Source organism: Equus quagga, chromosome 2, assembly GCF_021613505.1.
Source record: "Equus quagga isolate Etosha38 chromosome 2, UCLA_HA_Equagga_1.0, whole genome shotgun sequence".
Classification (NCBI taxonomy): domain Eukaryota; kingdom Metazoa; phylum Chordata; class Mammalia; order Perissodactyla; family Equidae; genus Equus; species Equus quagga.
The window spans coordinates 26,458,062-26,475,088 of NC_060268.1; the positions used below are offsets into that span (position 1 = coordinate 26,458,062).

General features: G+C 39.3%; 1 gene segment (V, D, J or C); it reads right to left on the reverse strand.

The window, feature by feature from the left end:
• Nucleotides 1-11,636: 11,636 nt before the first annotated feature.
• On the reverse strand, nucleotides 11,637-12,029 carry LOC124235010 (T cell receptor alpha variable 22-like). The segment is given in 1 exon segment: nucleotides 11,637-12,029. A coding segment is annotated over 1 exon segment (393 nt).
• Nucleotides 12,030-17,027: the final 4,998 nt, after the last annotated feature.

Consider the following 17,027-nt stretch of genomic DNA (forward strand, 5'->3'; position numbering starts at 1 on the left):
TAGACAGTTGTCTCTGGTTAAGTTCTGGGCTTTTTAAGGCTCTTCTATAATACAATTTTTTTGTACAGGGCTCTTTGAAACAACGGAAATATGTTTCAGAGTTTTCTAGCTGTGTTCGTGATGTGATGAGCCTGATAGTTTTAGTTGCATTCTGGAAGATCACAGAATACAGACCCTGTGTTGAATTGCTTTCTGCATCGGTGTGCTGCGAAATGGAAATTATCACTCCACTGGGAGGCCTTTTGTACCAATGCAATACATAATATACAATCCTGTTGTCACGTGAACAGTTTAGGTCTACAATCTCTCACTCCTGTCTAGATGATGGTGGTTGAGATTGAATGACCTCTGGAAGATGCTGGATCCCGTAGACAGAAGAAATAAGAAGATCCTCTGAGCTGGCCTGTAAGGGAGTTGTGAAGAACTTTTACGGCAGAAGTTAAATCTTCAGACAAGGTGGTGTCAAAATCTGGTTCCTTTCCCCTTCCTATTTGCTTTCCTGACGTGTTTGTTACTGTTGGCCATTGTTATTCCCCGGTACTCCTCCCCACTATCTCCCCCAATCCTCCACTGTTCTCAGCCTCCTTATCAGCTACTGACCCTACCAAGGAAGACAAAGGCAATCAGTGTCCATAATATGCTGAGAAGAGTTATTTTGGCACCTCCGTCTCTAGGAAAATATCTCCTGCTCTGAGCCTGGGGCTCAGTCTCATTCAGCTTTGGGTAAAGCTCCAGCTAGAATTGCTGGCGGCAGGCAATGCAGTTGTCTCAGAACAGGAAATATGTTTGGTGGGGAAAGAGGGAGATGACTTGTCAGATCCTATCCTGCCCATACTGGGCACAGACAGAGTTGAGACACTAGGTGTGTTTAAGATAGCCTTTTCTCCTGATAAGAGTGGTTTAGTTACTCTCTAGAAATGTGGGGACCATGTAAATTTATTCCCTGATTTAGATTAACATTAAAAAAATACAATATCTATGTTTTCTTTCCCCAATGAAGAAAGTATGTTTTAAATTGAAATGCAGATCTAATTCTGTATTCTTATGCGGAGATAGATGTATATTCTTACACACTTATTTCATGGTAATGCTGGAATCTGTGCATTCTTTTCTGTCTCCTTTTCCTCTCCATTTGTGTTTTCACTTTCCTTTAAAGTCTACTCTTTTTTTCTTATTATCTTAGGCTTCTGGTTGTGATCTAGGTAATTATATTTCATTAGGATAAAATAAAATTTCCCTTCTATTCAGTGTTCTTTGCCCTCGGCTCAGCTACAGAAGATCATATAAGGATGAGATATAACTTCCCATGATTCCAGGTCACTAGCCACTCTATGAGATTAGGAGAAAACTATCTTCTTTTTCCTCTGCTCTCACCTCCAGCCACTCACCCTGCCCAACTGAAAAAAAGAATCCTGGAGCTACTGTGCTATGTTAATCATCTTCCACAATTTTATTTGGTGAACTTATGCTCACTTGAGATGACTACTTTTGGTTAATAATAAAAATGCTGGCTAAAATTCACTGACACTTAACATGGTCTACAAAGTTCATGTGTATTATTTTACTTAGTCCTCACCTTGTGGGAAAGGTGAACCTGTGAGAGATTATTACTTCCCCACCCAGTGCTCCCTATTTTACAGAGGGGAGAAAGTGGTTCAGAAACTTCAAGATCACAGTAAATGGAGGACTGGGATGTAATGCCCTATCATTTAAGAGACTGAACTTCAATCACTACATACTACCTCTTGTTATCTTCCCTTATCTTCTGTTTATCCTTCTTTTGTTTTTTATTCCAAAATAAAGCAGAAGAATTGCTTAACTATTGAGTTAAAAGGAGTGTTACAGATTATCATAAGATCTAGAATCTAAATACTTTTACCTATCTTATTTTTTTTTTGGTGAGGATTCTCCCTGAGCTAATCTTAATTAATTAATTAATTTGTTGCTAATCTTTCTCTATTTTGTATGTGGGATGCCTCCATAGCATGGCTGATGAGTGGAGTAGGTCCACAGCTGAGATCCGAACTGGCAAACCCAGGCCACCGAAGTGGAGCATGTGGAACTTTAACCACTCGGCCACAGGGCCAGCCCCTTATCTATCTTATTTATTAAGTTAATTTTATTGGATATAAGTGACATGAAATAATATGTCACATTTTAGGTGTAACATAAAGTATTTTGACAAATACATCAAACAGATCATTAATCTATTTTTATATAGAGATCAAGTTTCCTTGTCACCCACTGTAGTCAATGCTTCCTTCCATAGCCAACTTCTGGCAACCACCAATCTGATTTTTGTCACTCTGGATAAGATTTGCCTTTTTCTGCAATTTCATCCATAAAAAAAATCATATAATAGGTACTCCTTTGTGTCTAACTTCTTTCTTTCCCAATAATGTTTTTAAAATTCAGCCATATTAGTGGATGACTCAGCAGTTTGTTTTTGTTGCTTAGTCTTACTCAATTTTATGAATACAGCAATTTCTTTAATCATTTGAGAACTTTTTCGTCTTCTATCTCCAATCTGCTCTTGAGCCCATCCAATGAATTTTTCAGTTACTACACTATTCAGTTCTAAAATTGCCATGTCTTTCTTTTTTGTAGTTTAATTTCTCCGCTGAATTTTTATTTCTGTTCACTTATTAAGAACATATTTTTCTTCAATTTTTTGAATACGTTTTATTTGAGTACTTTGCACTTATTTATTACAGCTACTTTAAATGATATGTCTGCTTAAAGACCTTGAGCTATTTCAGAATCAGTCTCTATTTTCTTTTTTCCCAGCAATTTTTGCTTGTATAATGATCAATGACTATACTTCCATTTGTATATTTTAACATCTCTAAGAGAGAAGCTTTATTTTACTCTTTATCATCCTAAATTCTTGTGAGTAAATTAATCAGCACAAACTTACTGAGCACGTACTACATGTCAGCGTTCTGCTGGGTTTGATGGCAGGAAACAATTGAGGAAGGATCTTGACTATTGCATATTTGGGCAAACTGGTAAGACAAGATGTTTTGTTGATAACTCAGAATACCCCAGGAAAAGCTGAAAATCCCCCATAATAAAGCACAGTAAGAAGAGAAGTGGAGGTCACTCTAAAAGTAGAAGTGCTCTCCGTAGCATTCCCCAAAACAGATGTTTAAAACCTTGGAAAAAAATATTTCTAGCGACCTCTTCAGGTCAGTGACTACATTAACAACGTAATCTGGTACAATCCTGATGCCTCACAAGGAACCAGACAAAAGATTTATTTTTGTTTGTTTGTTTCTTTTTCGCTTTCTTTCTATCAAGAAGCTGAAGACACCTAGCAGAAGAAACAGACGTTACATTCTCAGGCAGGAAGACAGGCACAGAAGTAGTTCACATCTGTAGTTTAAGTCATACGTTAATTCACTCTGGTTTTGTAAACTGAAATTTATGTGATTCTTTTCTTAATCCAAGTTACCTACCATGAAATTATATAATCACCTATCCAGCAGTTACACAATTGCCAAGAAAATAATATTAAAATAGATACGATCTTAAGAGCATGGCCCACGTGCTGCATTATATATTGACACAATTGAACTTCCCTCAGGTTTTTCTTTTTTCATGGATGAATCTTCTGGAGAGAAGAGGAGAGCATCTGTGGCCCAGTTACATATTCCAGTACAGTCTTTGGGGTCCTGGGTATTCCTTGCCTCTACTTCTGCCCTTTGGGTGCCGTCACCATTCTAAGCTTCTCCCAGACTGATCTGTGTACTCACAGGCCAAGTGCCACAACAGAGGGCCTGAAAGCACTTTCAGGAGAGTCTCCCCACCTTGGCTCCCCAGCAAATCCAATGGACCAGGCCAGCTCCTGAATGGGCTTCCTCAGCAGGAGTAACTTGGAGCTCAGAGTGAGGGCTATGTAGTTGTTTCCAGAATACTACAACTTTGGGGTACAACCAATCAGAGAGACATCACAACATGTTCACCATATACACAGAATTATATACATCTGTCTAGAATACTTTTAAAATAGTGCTCCCCTGTGGTCAAGCCAAGAAATACTGATTAATATGTGGATTTTAGCTTTTCTTGAATAAGTGTACACCCGAGACATGTCTTTTACTTGTTATAAGGAAGAGTCTATCAATAGACTGTGTTAGAGAAAGAAGCACTCCAGGATTAAGAGAAAAGGGAAAATACGTATACAATTATAAATATGTGTGTACGTATATGGAGGCAAAATAATATTTCAAAAAGTAACATTTCATTATACGATTTACTTGTTCACATCCCTTTTAGTACTCATCTCCAGGATAATGTCCAAGCATCTGATAAAGGCTTATAATTCTTTTCACAAAGTGGTTTCTGTTTATTGCTTTAGTTTTCTATTTGCTGTTGCCCATTTTGAATTGCATGCTCCAGCGATTTTGAATTCGTTTAATGTCGTTCTCCTAAGCTAAATATTGACTTTATACCTTTGCAAACTCTATTTCTTTTTGTAGAATACACTTTCTCTGACTCCATTTTTGATTAACTCTTTTATAAGTCCTAAGTTAGACATCACATCTCTTAGGTAGTCTTCCCTTATTTTCAGTTTCCACTGTAGATGCCTCTGTTAGGTGGTCATAGTTCACTTTTTTCCTGTGATAGCTTTGATTACACTATTTTGTAATATACTCCACAGTATTACATGCTTCCTGAATATAGACATAATGTCTATTTCTTTCCAGTTGCAATCTTGTTTTTGGGTCTAAGACACATATCAGATATCAAATGAATAAATTATTAGAAGATTCTTAAGTACATAGAAAAGATATTGGGTAACTTCACAAAGATGATTGTTCATCTGTAAAATTGATATTATCAGTACTTTGTAGTAACTACACACACAGATAGACACTACACAATGTATACATTGCGCACACAAGTAGTCTCTTGGTTTCTTGGGAGAGCCACAGTGTCTCAATCTATTTATCTTTCTTTTCTAATAGTTGGCATCTTTTTTTATTCAGCTTGAAATTCTGTATTTAAAGGACTGAGTACAATTCTAGGCAAGAAAAGGAAAAACTTTTCATAGAAATTCAGGTTGGCTAATTTCCTTGTATTCACCACATAAGTGAAAAGCATAAAAATAGTGGTCAGGAAATGTTTGAGGCTAATGGAATCATATAGCCATTGGGCTGCAAGGAAATAGATTTCATCTAGTTCTAACCCAGATTTCAATAATAAAGGAAGACAAGTGACTAATAGAATTGCCAAAGGTTCCACAAATTGACAACGGAAATTAGAATACAAAACATCAAGCTATTTTATATGGGTTAACACACTCATTTCATTACTACTCATTTGCAGCGAAGGGGAATCTCATGTAGGGAACTTTCCCATCTACTCCACTCAAGTTTGCAGCTGGAAACTGCTTGTATTTTTGATTAACTGACAACCTACTGGAGAGCGCTGATTTAATCAATGTTTGGGATACTTCTCACATCTTCTAAGTTCTTGTGGTCCTAGGATGACCTTGGTCTGGTTCTTCACTCTCAACTTTGAGCTGTGTTTTAAATATTCAGTGCCACATATCTATCTCAACTGAGAATCAGGATGGCTACCAATGGCAAGATCTCTATAGTTGAAAAGCTTCATGACATGCCTGTGTTTGTTATTATGAGCCACAGACAATATTCCTGCAGCGTCAGCTATATCTGCAGTTCTTGTCATTGTACCACTCATAGTACAGCACAGTAGCATAGCACATGGTACAGCAGTATGTGTCTGAGTCTTCTTCCTCAGCTGCCTGTTTCTTCAGATGGAAGGAGATCTCCTCCTGGGCCAAATCAAGTATGAAAACATTGACACTCTCTTCTGAGATGTGTCTCAGGAGGAACTGGAGGCCTTGCATGGAACACTAGACATAATAAGAGAGAGCAGGGACTGCTTAGTTTGAGTCACTGAGGAGTTCCACCTCACCTGCCCTGGATCCTGTCCCAGGCAGAGACCTGGTTATTTGAGCCAAGTAACTGCTGAGGAAAGTCTGCTCCTCCTGTGATGTCAATGCTGGAACAGGGAGAGATCCTCATGCTGAAGGACATCTGTCACTAAAGTGATTCTAAATTCCATCATACAACAGTTAGAATGAAACAGAACTTTTTTCTCCTGAGAGTGATGGTCATTATAAGAACAGATTCAGCTGCACACAAGCAGGAGGCTCCTTTCTGGAGATGGAAAGATTCTGAGCACTTTAAGCCTCTGCAACAGTAAAGGATGAGCCTAAATAATTTATTGAATGCTCATCTCTCCATTAGAGACCTTCCATATTAATGTAAAGATTGGTTATCACTGCCCAAGTCATGAGATGAAAAGTTGTCCTGGTTAGGCCTGCCCACTGGCACAGCAATTAAGTGTGCACACTTCAACTGGGGGGCCCAGAGTTCACCAGTTCAGTTCACAGGCACAGACCTATGCGCCTCTAATCAAGCCATGCTGTGGCAGGCGTCTCACATATAAACTAGAGGAAGATGGGCACAGATGTTAGCTCAGGGCCAATCTTCCTCAGTAAAAAGAGGAGGATTGGTGGCAGATGTTAGCTCAGGGCTAATCTTCCTCAAAAAAAAAAAAAAAAAGTTGTTCTGGTCCAGTCCTTTTGATCCTAAAGAAATAACCACATTAAGATCCTGAACCTCAGCCTTGTTCAGTTTTTGTTACAAGTTCCATGAAGAATCACGGGAGAGGAGTGACACATCTTTCTGCATACAGGAAATGGTTATGTTGGGTGAGGGGATGAGACAAGTTGTCTGAGCACATCCACATTTATATTGGCATAGACTGAATTGAGCCACTAGATATGTTTAGAGACTCACTGTTCCCTAAGAAAGACTACTCAGTTATACCACAGGAATTTGTGTGGTAATGAATTTATTCCTTCAATATCTTTACTGCAACAACCCAGAATTAGATTGATATTTTAAAAATTATTCATAAAATTATATCACAAGTAATTACTCCCTGATGAGAATTTTTTAATTAAAAATATGTTCTTCCTTGATCCCTACATGGTGATAAGTATGTCTCCCTAGACTCAACATTTCCTGGAAACATAGGAGACCACAAATCACCTCGCTCTTTCCTCTAGTTTCCCTGTTTTCCATTGCAAATCATGTTACTAAATACATTTTTCAAAGGTCTACTCTTTTCCTGGCTATACTAGGTGTTAGGGGGTAAAGTCTGTCCCCTCAAAATTCATATATTGAAGCCCTAAACCCCAGTAAATCTCTATGTGACTGTATTTGGAGAAAAGACCTTTAAAGAGGTGATTAAGCTAAAATGAGCACTTAGGCTGGGTCCTAATCTAATCTGACTGGTGTCCTTATAAGAAGAGGAATTTGGGGCACACAAAGACACCAGGGACATGGGTGCCCAGGGAAGAGACCATGTGAGTGCACAGCAAAAAGGCTGCCATCTGCCAGCCAAGGAGAGAGGCTTCAAGAGAAACCAAACTGATTGAGCCATTGATCTTGGACTTCCAGCCTCCAGAACTGTGAGAAAATAACTTTCTGTTGTTTAAGCCCCCAGCCTGTGGTATTTTGTAATGGTGGCCTAGAAAACAAATACACTAGGTTTCTGATTATTATTTCTTCTAATAGGTATCTAGACGTATATTTCTTAAAAACAGAAAGGAATTCTCATTTTATTAATTCAAATTTGCCTAATGTGTCAGTCAAGATACAGTCAATGAAGCAGAATTGCCATGAGTGCTCTGAGAGAGGGGCTTAGTTACAGGAATTTGACCTCACACAGTTGTGAGATGAGCTGGGGTAGTGAAGGCCTGAGGGAAGTTGGATGGTCAGAGGAGGAATCGCTAACCAGTCAATCTGAGAAACAAGCATGTCCAGCTGCTGAAGTGTGATTTGAAGGGGGAGTTTGTGGAGAAATCCAGGGAGGCTGTTGCCCTGTGTAGCTACCATCTCCATGGGTCCATGGACAGGGATATAGTTGTCGTTTGTCAACAGAGTCAGCAACAGGAAGAAGTGGTGCTCATATCAGTCATCTTTATGTTGACATCCTTGTGTGTTAACTTCAAGTCTGAATAATCTTTGGGTTTGCATCTATTCACTATCTTTATCTCTTGATTATTAGCCTTGTTCCTGCTTCATTACATTTTTTTTTTTTTTTGAGGAAGATTAGCCCTGAGCTAACTGCTGCCAATCTTCCTCTTTTCCCTAAGGAAGACTGGCCCTGAGCTAACATCCATGCCCATCTTACTCTACTTTCTATGTGCGATGCCTACCACAGCATGGCATGCCAAGCAGCGCCATGCCCGCACCCGAGATTCGACCCGGCGAACCCCAGGCCACCAAAGCAAAATGTGCGAACTTAACTGCTGTGCCACCAGGCCAGTTCCTCATTACATTTTTAGTAATTTTGTTTATTGTGTGCTATATGATGTGAGTAATAATATGCAGAAGCTCTAGATTATTTTATTTTCCTCTAAAAAAATCTTAACTTTGTTAAATTACCAGCAGATCACCTAGATTCTGTTGAGACTTACTTTTTAATCTCTGATAGCGGAGGGTTTTTTCATTTTCCCTTTTGTCCTGAGACATAACCCTTACACCCAGCATGCAGCCCTTACTCTAGTGACTCAGTTTAAAGTGCAAGGTCTTTGCCAAGATTTCTTCACTCTGGCAGGGCCAGAGCTCCTGTGTCTTTCCAGCACGGTGCAACTTCTAAATCTTGGAGGTTTTAGACACTCAGAAGCTGCTTTCTACCAGGTTTCCCAATGTCTCTCTCTAGGCACATGCAGGTTATGTGTAGGCTCAGGAAACCCCCTGTACAGATTTTAGGCTCCCTTTATATGCCACTCACTTCTCTCCAACACCTTTTTCCAAATCCCAGTTATATTGACACCCCTAATTCTGATCTCTGTTTCCTCCACCCAGCAAGGCTGCCACTCTGCTGGGCTCCAAGTCTCTGTGCTGAGATTTAGAAAATACTCCCAAGAGAGAAATGCTGAGTGAATGTAGGAGTCACTTTGCAGGCTTTCTTTCTGCAAAGGATTGCAAACTCTCACTGTCTGCATTCCTTGAAAACAGTTGTTTCATACGTTTTGCCAGTTTTATAGTAGTTTACAGTTAGAAGATAATTCCACTATCAGCTCTACTGCAAGAACCAGAAAATCTTTCTTTCTCTTAAAACAACACTTTATTACATATTTCCTCCCTCTTAAAGGCAATTGTTAGTTTTATTCAATAGTCAAAATGTATCATATGTATCTATCATATTTATCACATCTTGTGAAGCTTATTTGGAAAAGCCTTCTGGGGCCGCCCTGGTGGCACAATGGTTAAGTTCGCACCTTCCACTTCAGTGGCCTGGGGTTCGCTGGTTCGAACCCTGGGTGCTGACATGGCACCGCTTGGCAAGCCATGCTGTGGTAGGCGTCCCACATATAAAGTAGAGGAAGATGGGCATGGATGTTAGTTCAGGGCCAGTCTTTCTCAGCAAAAAGAGGAGGATTGGCAGCAGATGTTAGCTCAGGGGTGATCTTCTTCTTCAAGAAAAAAAAAAAAGAAAGAAAGTAGAAAAGCCTCCGGTGTTTAAAAGGGAATTAGGGTTTCTAGGAAAGTAATATTTCTTATCATTAATTAGTTTGATGACTCTTTTCACTGATTCTCAGTGCAGTTACCCCGTCTGTGCTCAGTGAGTATACAGACATGCTCAGTGATTTTTGCTCCCATATCCTTCACCTTACTGTACTGTAATATACAAACAACTCATTGCAAGAATTGTTATTGTTTATTTTATTTTAAGTCCCCCATAACATGGAGTCACTGATACGCAGTGTTTTATCACTTGCAAAATGTATTTTAGGTCTTAAATTTGCGATGACCTGCCTTGCTCTGTATGTATGCTTGTCCTCAGTTGGAGCAGTCTTCTTCCACCTTCTTGTGTCCTTCAGCCTGATTAATTCTTATTACTGCTGGGTTTCAAGCTGAGGCATCACATACGCCGGGAAGCTATCTCTGACAGACATCTGTTTGTTTTTATAACATCCTTCGCTCTCCCAATTTAGTTCTTCTCTTACTTTACAGGAATTGTATGATAACAGAAATGTGTTTCCCACTAAACTGTATATTCAACAAAGGAAGGAACTCTGTTTATTCAAAGATTCCTATCCAGTGTCTAACAGGTATTCAATAAATATTTGTTGAAAGATTGAATGTGTGAAACTTGTGAGTAAGGTGGGTGGAAAATATTGTCCTCACATAGACGAAGATTCTGAGATGAGGTACAAAGAGGGTGATTGACTTGCTCACGATAATATAGTATAATCATGACTGGAAATTTACCTTTCCCAATGGCCTTTCCAGAACATACCAAAGGGGGAAATGATATAAATATATACTGTTGAGGGACTGGCCTGGTGGCATAGTGGTTGAGTTCACACACTCCCTTTTAGTGGCCTGGGGTTCATGGGTTTGGATCTCGGGCGCAGACCAACACACCACTCATCAGGCCATGCTGTGGTGGCGTTGCAGATACAAAATAGAGGAAGATTGGCACAGTTGTTAGTTCAGGACCAATCTTCGTCACCAAATAAAACACTTTTTTGTTTGTTTGTTTGAGGAAGACTAGCCCTGAGCTAACATCTGTACCCATCTTCCTCTAGTTTATACATGGGACACCTGCCACAGCATGGTTTGCCAAGCAGTGCCATGTCCGCACCCAGGATCCAAACCGGTGAACCCTGGGCCACCAAAACGGAACATGCGAACTTAATCACTGTGCCACCAGGCCAGCCTCCCAAAATACTATTGAATATAAACAAAATGAACAATTAAATTCACTTTAAGAAGTCAGAACAAAAAAATAAGTGAAGGATGAGAGAACATAGAATATTTTTGTCTTTCTTATGATTTCCCTTCATACATGAATAATACAGGGTGAGAATAAACAGCATTCAGAGTGAAAATATCCAATTTAACACAGAGTCTTATAAGCGGGTGTGAGTGATTATCTAACTGGAACTGCTGACTCACTGATCCCTGACTTAGGGATTAGGATGTTTGGAATGGTTCTGTTTAGGACAGAGATAGCTACTAGATTCATCTAGTAACTGTGCCTCCACAATACAGAGGTAGGTGGTTGAGTCTTTGGTCTGGTATGCCAAAAGCTCTGCCCATGTTTCATGCTAATAGTTGCCCTGTATCTTTTCTCCTCCCTTCCTTCCCCATTTAAGTGTATTAGAGCAAGCATCATGGAGCTTTTCCAAGGATTCTGTCTGTACCAACATAAGCTTTAAAGATGTTGAGAAGAAAGTACAGGTGAGATTGGGGCTTTCTTGCTCTCGGAGATGGAGGCCTCAAGGACTCTGCTCCATATTGATTTGTCTGCTCATTCCATTTAGAAAGACAGAATTGGATAGGAAAGAGCCTTTCGATCTATAGATTTTACCTGGTAATACTATCCCCACAGAGATCTCCAGATGAACCTGTCTGTGCCTGCATTGTAGTGTCAATTTGTAGCTCATTTAGAAATGCCTTCTGCATGAGTCAGGAGATGCAAGGCAATGGGAATACAATTCTAATTACCCTGGGCCACTGCTCTCACTCTGGGGGTTGGGTTAGGTCTTCAGCTCTGGTTTCTGTACAGGCTGCAGGTGTCTAGACAGCACTGTGCTCCACCGCACAGAAGTAAGTGGCTGAGTCCCCACGCTGAGAGTCTCTGATGTAGAGGTGGCTGTAACGTTCCTTAGTATTGACTGTGAATATTAATCTTCCTTTACGCTGCACTCCAGAAGCTATGTAAATCAAGGATATGAGGCGTCCTCCAGGATTTTGTTGGAACCACTGCACACCGGTCATGGTGGTAGAACAATTGCACATCAGAGAGGAATTTCTCCCCTCCTGGAGGATAAGGACCCCAGGACTCTGCTCCACCTTCATCTGCGCTCCTACCCCTGTTGAGAAAGAGAAATAGGCACAGGTGAGGGTCACTGCAAAATGACTGTGGTTGTTTCCAAGTGTAGGAAATGTTTCTCTAGCTTCCATCCTCATGGTGGAGGACACAGCCCAAGAGACTCGTGTTCTCTCTCTTCCTCCATCTCTGCTTTCCTCCCTTGCTCCTTTCCAAATTCAGTTGTGATATTCCCCCAGGTTCCCTCTGGGATGTTCTTAACTCACAGAAAATTTGTATCCATAGCAGGGCCAGTAAAACTCCTATTTGTGTCTTCATGAGCCCTACTATTTTGCTGTAAGGACACAGCTTGACGTCAAGTCTTTCTAAATATTGGTATGCATCATATCTCGAATTTGGGACTAGTTTTGTTTCTGTCACCCATTGGTTTCATGAGATAGAGTTAGCAGCAGCCACTCCTAAGTGTTGTCACTCAACTTTGTAGTGGAAAGCTCCACCTCCCTGTGGCTTAGTCTACCTTCTACACACTATGGAGTGTGTGTGTGTGAGTGTGTGTGTGTGTGTGTGTTGGGAATAATGGAGGAGTTATCTTTTTAAGGTTTAAGAATCTGTTTTTCTGTAAACCCTGGGTATATGTAGAATAACTTGTGTGAAAAATGTAGCTTATAGGAGGAATAGAGAGCCAGTGAATATGTCTATGGATAGTTATAGGCAAGAGACACTGACCATGCTAAAACCTGAAACATGATCAGACTGAGAAAATTTTCTCAGACATGAAAGACTGTGTGTGCAACTTGTATAAAATATACTAGTATATATTATACTACTTATATACTATCATACAAATATATATTATATATTATATATGTAATACAGATATATAATATATGAATAATAAAAATACATAACCAATTTTCAGTTTTTAAATGCCATGTATCTTATTTGTTGAATTTATTAAAGTCAAATGATATGATAATAGTCCTGGACATATGAACACTATAGAAATAAGAAATATGTCATAATCGCATAAAGAAAAATATTTACTTCCTCAGTCATTTTCCTATACATATAAAATGTGAAACATATATGTGAAGTACATATACATATGGAAAGGGCAGAGGCAGTCAATGTTAAATGGTCTATATGTTAAATTGATAGAGTAGAAACTTTTAGGACATATATATAATATAAAAGTATATATGAACTATCTATCCATCTCCTAAAAGTGTCTACTCTATCAGTTTAACATATAGACCATTGATTTTCAACTAGGGGCTACTGTCCCCCAGGGGACATTTGGCAGTGTCTGGAGAGAGTTTTGGTTGTCATGACTGGGAAGGGAGCGGGTGCTACTGCCGTCTCGTGAGTAGAAGCCGGGGGTGCTGTTAAATATCCCACAGTGGACAGGAAAGCCCCTGACTGCAAAAGGAATTCCCTGGCCCCAAATATGAATAATTCTGCTGTTGAGAAATTCACGTAGACAATGATTTTCAGTCAATCCTCTGCCATTTTGTTTTACCTTTTATTTCTCCACTCTCTTCTTCACATATATACTTTCTTTTTTCTTTATTTGCCTCTTTCTTTGCTTTTATGTCTTGTATCACTGAGTTTCTGATTTCCTGTGAGGCATCAGCATGGTGTAGAGAAGAGCAACAATCAGAGGTTGGAAAGAATTTCTGGACAAACAAGTACAAGCTCGTATTGGTCCCTGATACTAAGAAATATGGATTTGTGAAACTACAGAAATACAGAAATATGAAACACATTGTCTTGTTTTAATCTCAAGCTTCACTTTGATTCTCGGAGATAAGAAAAGAGAAGTGGTGATAAGAAAGCAGGATCGTGTATGTTATTAACAATTTTCTGGCCCATGTTCTCTGCTCTCCTTCCTCTGCCCTGAGCTAAATCATTAGCCTTCTTCCTCTTTCAGAGATTTTTATTCTTCATTCAGCAATAATCCTGGAAGGCTAAAGAAACTTTTCTCAGGTTAGAGCGTCCCCTCGTGGACTAAAACTTAGTGCTGCCACCACTTCATCTGCAGCAATGCAGTCGCCCGACCCAGGGTTTTCGAGCGTAGCCTTAGGCATCAACAGTGTGTTTCCATTCATTCCAGCATGCTTCAGGAGCATGGAGAGTTGCTCGTAGAAATTATTGCTCTGAATGGAGGTTGTGAGTCAGAAGATTCTTCAAGTTATGGGCTCTGGAGAATGGTGGCTGCGGGAACTGGTAAAGTGCCGTCCGTCACCGTAAGAGTGAGTTCCTTGAAAGCAGAAACTGTATCCTTTCCATATATCCTTTACAGAACATAAAATAGGAGATAAATGAAGATCTGAGTGTACCTTATTGAAGCTGTGGTTCCCACCTCCACGTTTTTTTATTTTTAATTCATTGTGCTACGTGATTCCCAAAACATTGTTAATCCACGCAACACTGTGAAGTAAGTACCATACTTACTTCCAAAGTACGTGTGAGGAAATTGATGCTCACAAAGTTGATATAAAATACCCAGCGTTACACAGCCAGCAAGTGGCAGAGCCGTAAGAAACTCTCACTCTTTTCAGTGTCATGTCACTTTTCAGGGAGAGAGATGTGTAAGAGCAGTGATTACGGAAAGACACTGGGGCGATCTTCTGGAGAAATGAAAACAAAATCTCTTGCCAATCCAGAACACCTCTTCACAAAGGAAGAAAAGAAAGAAAAGAGTTTTATTATTGAATAATCATTAAACGAGGATATAATGCGCATGACAATTCGTTAAAGAGATTGCAGGCACAGAAAGAAATTTTACCTCTCTATATAGCCAAAAAGATGCATTCTCTCATTGCACAAATTTCTCAAGATAAACAATAACTAGTCTTCAAGTAAAAGGATTCGATAGCACTGTTTGTCACAGTTCCTCCTCAGTTCATCTGGTAATTGGGGTAGCCACCTGTGTTTGTTAACTTATATCTCTATCACAGGAGGCACGTTTGCAACTTAGGCCAAGGCGTCCTCTGAGTTTGGCCCCTCCCCTCCCACAGAGGCTGGAGACAGGGGCTCTATCCTCCTTGATGATTGCATTTCAAAGAGATGACTCCCAGGTGCTTGAGAAAAACATTCCTGGGTTGTAAAACGGGCAAGAGGTTTATTCAACTTTTTAAAAGATTCATGTACATCTCAAAGAGACACAGAAACAATTCATAATTACAAGTTTTCTAAAGTAAATACTCTAAGAAAAGGGAGGGGAGGGTGTCTTTTTTTCACACCAGAGATAATTAAAATTTATTTTTCTCATTTTTAGTTTATATTTGCTGTTACAATCTTCAAAATGCAGGAGTTCCATGTGATAAAACTTTCAGGAGATCACTTTGGAGTAGGTTACTGGTGTAAAATGAAGTTAAAAACAAGAAAAAAAACTAACCTTTGGAATCTAAAAGTGAGAAAACGTAGGACTACAGTTATGAATTATTTACGTGAAAATCTATATTGTCTATGGTTAAAAGATTTAGAGTGAAAAACTGAATCACACAGTGTCCTGTGAGTGTAAGAAATAGATGGAAATTTGAAAATGAGCCCTTTCTGAATGGAAGAGGAAGGCTTTTTTCTTAATTAAAAAAAACTATAGGAACACTAATACTTCAAGAAATGCATCTGATCCGTATAAACACAGGTCTCTTCTTTGCATAAACACAGCACCTTTTTCCTATCTTTTTCTGCACTTACACATGGACACAGAAAATCATAAATCACTTTTATGTTAATCCTACCACAGTTGGTGTGGTGTTTAGCTGCAAGTAACAAAAATTCAACCAAATAATGGTTTACTAAAATCTTTCATGAAAAAACAAATCTGGGGGCATCTAGAGGATATCACCTGACTTGGTATCTAGAGGATGATCAGGCATGGGACTGGGAGGGGGTTCTGCTGGTGGTTCCCCTACAGTAAAGTTGTCACTTCCATGTTTCAGCAAGAATAAAGTTGGAAAAGGGGACAGGAGAATGTGGCGCCTGTACCAAGTGAGCAAAAACATCGCAGGAAATCCCTAGTAGATTTCTGATTAGGTCTCATTGGTCAGAATTGTGTTCTATGCAATCCCCAGTTCTAAGAAAGAATGTGAAATGTAGTGCAGGTTTTGTTTTTTTTTAAAGCTGGGGATATAGTTGCCCAAATCAAAATCAAGAGTTCTGTTGATAAGAAAGCAGAAGAGAGTGGTGATTAGGTTGCCAACTCACAGTGTCCGTCTTCCTGACCACAACGAGTGGGGCTTCAGAAAATTATGCAGACGTTAATTCATTCCTTCTTGTGGAGTCAGTGGAAATTTCACAGTAGGGATAACATTTATCTAGAGGTATTAATAATGATATTATTTACAGGGGCAATTTATTGAGTATATATGTTGTAACTGTGGCTTCATATAATTTTTGTATATTTCATCTCATTTAATTCATAGCAACTCAGCAAGACAGGTATTCTTATAACATGTACTTATGAGTAAGCTTAGATGAAGGTAAATAATTGCCCAAGGACACAGAGCTAGAAAATTGCAAAGACAGGATTTAAATCTATGTTGTGATTCCAAAACCCTTGTGCTTTGTATTATATCATCTTATTTTAGAGAACAAATAGGAATTCTTCAAGTGTAAAAATGGGCCAGTGGAAGGCTTGCCAGGTGGAGGGAACTGTCAAATTCTATCTTCTTCAGCCTTGAAAATTGGAGGTTATTGACACCTGCCATTCTAATCCCCAAGCAAATGCTGTGCAGATACAGGCAATTGCAGTTAATGTTTAAGCAGTTTCAGAATCACCAACTGGTGATATCACTTTGGAATCACAGCTGGATGTTATTGAAATACACTTTGGGCATCTTTCTGTCCAAAACAAGTAGGAATTTCTTCTAATTATTTTTTACTATATTCCAGTTTAATAGACTGGGAACATAGCAGTTTCATCAATTCCAGAGATCTAGAATAAAGCTGGGAAGTCATCCATTTCTGACTCCTTGTACTAACCATTTCTGGCTATGGTCTTTAGGAAAATAGAATGACTAAGAGAAGCTATGATGCACTGTCTAATGTCTCCCATATGTCCTTCCATATCAACTTTCTTCATCAGCCCACTGCTTACACGAGAGAGACGTATTTCTTTACATGTTTTTTTA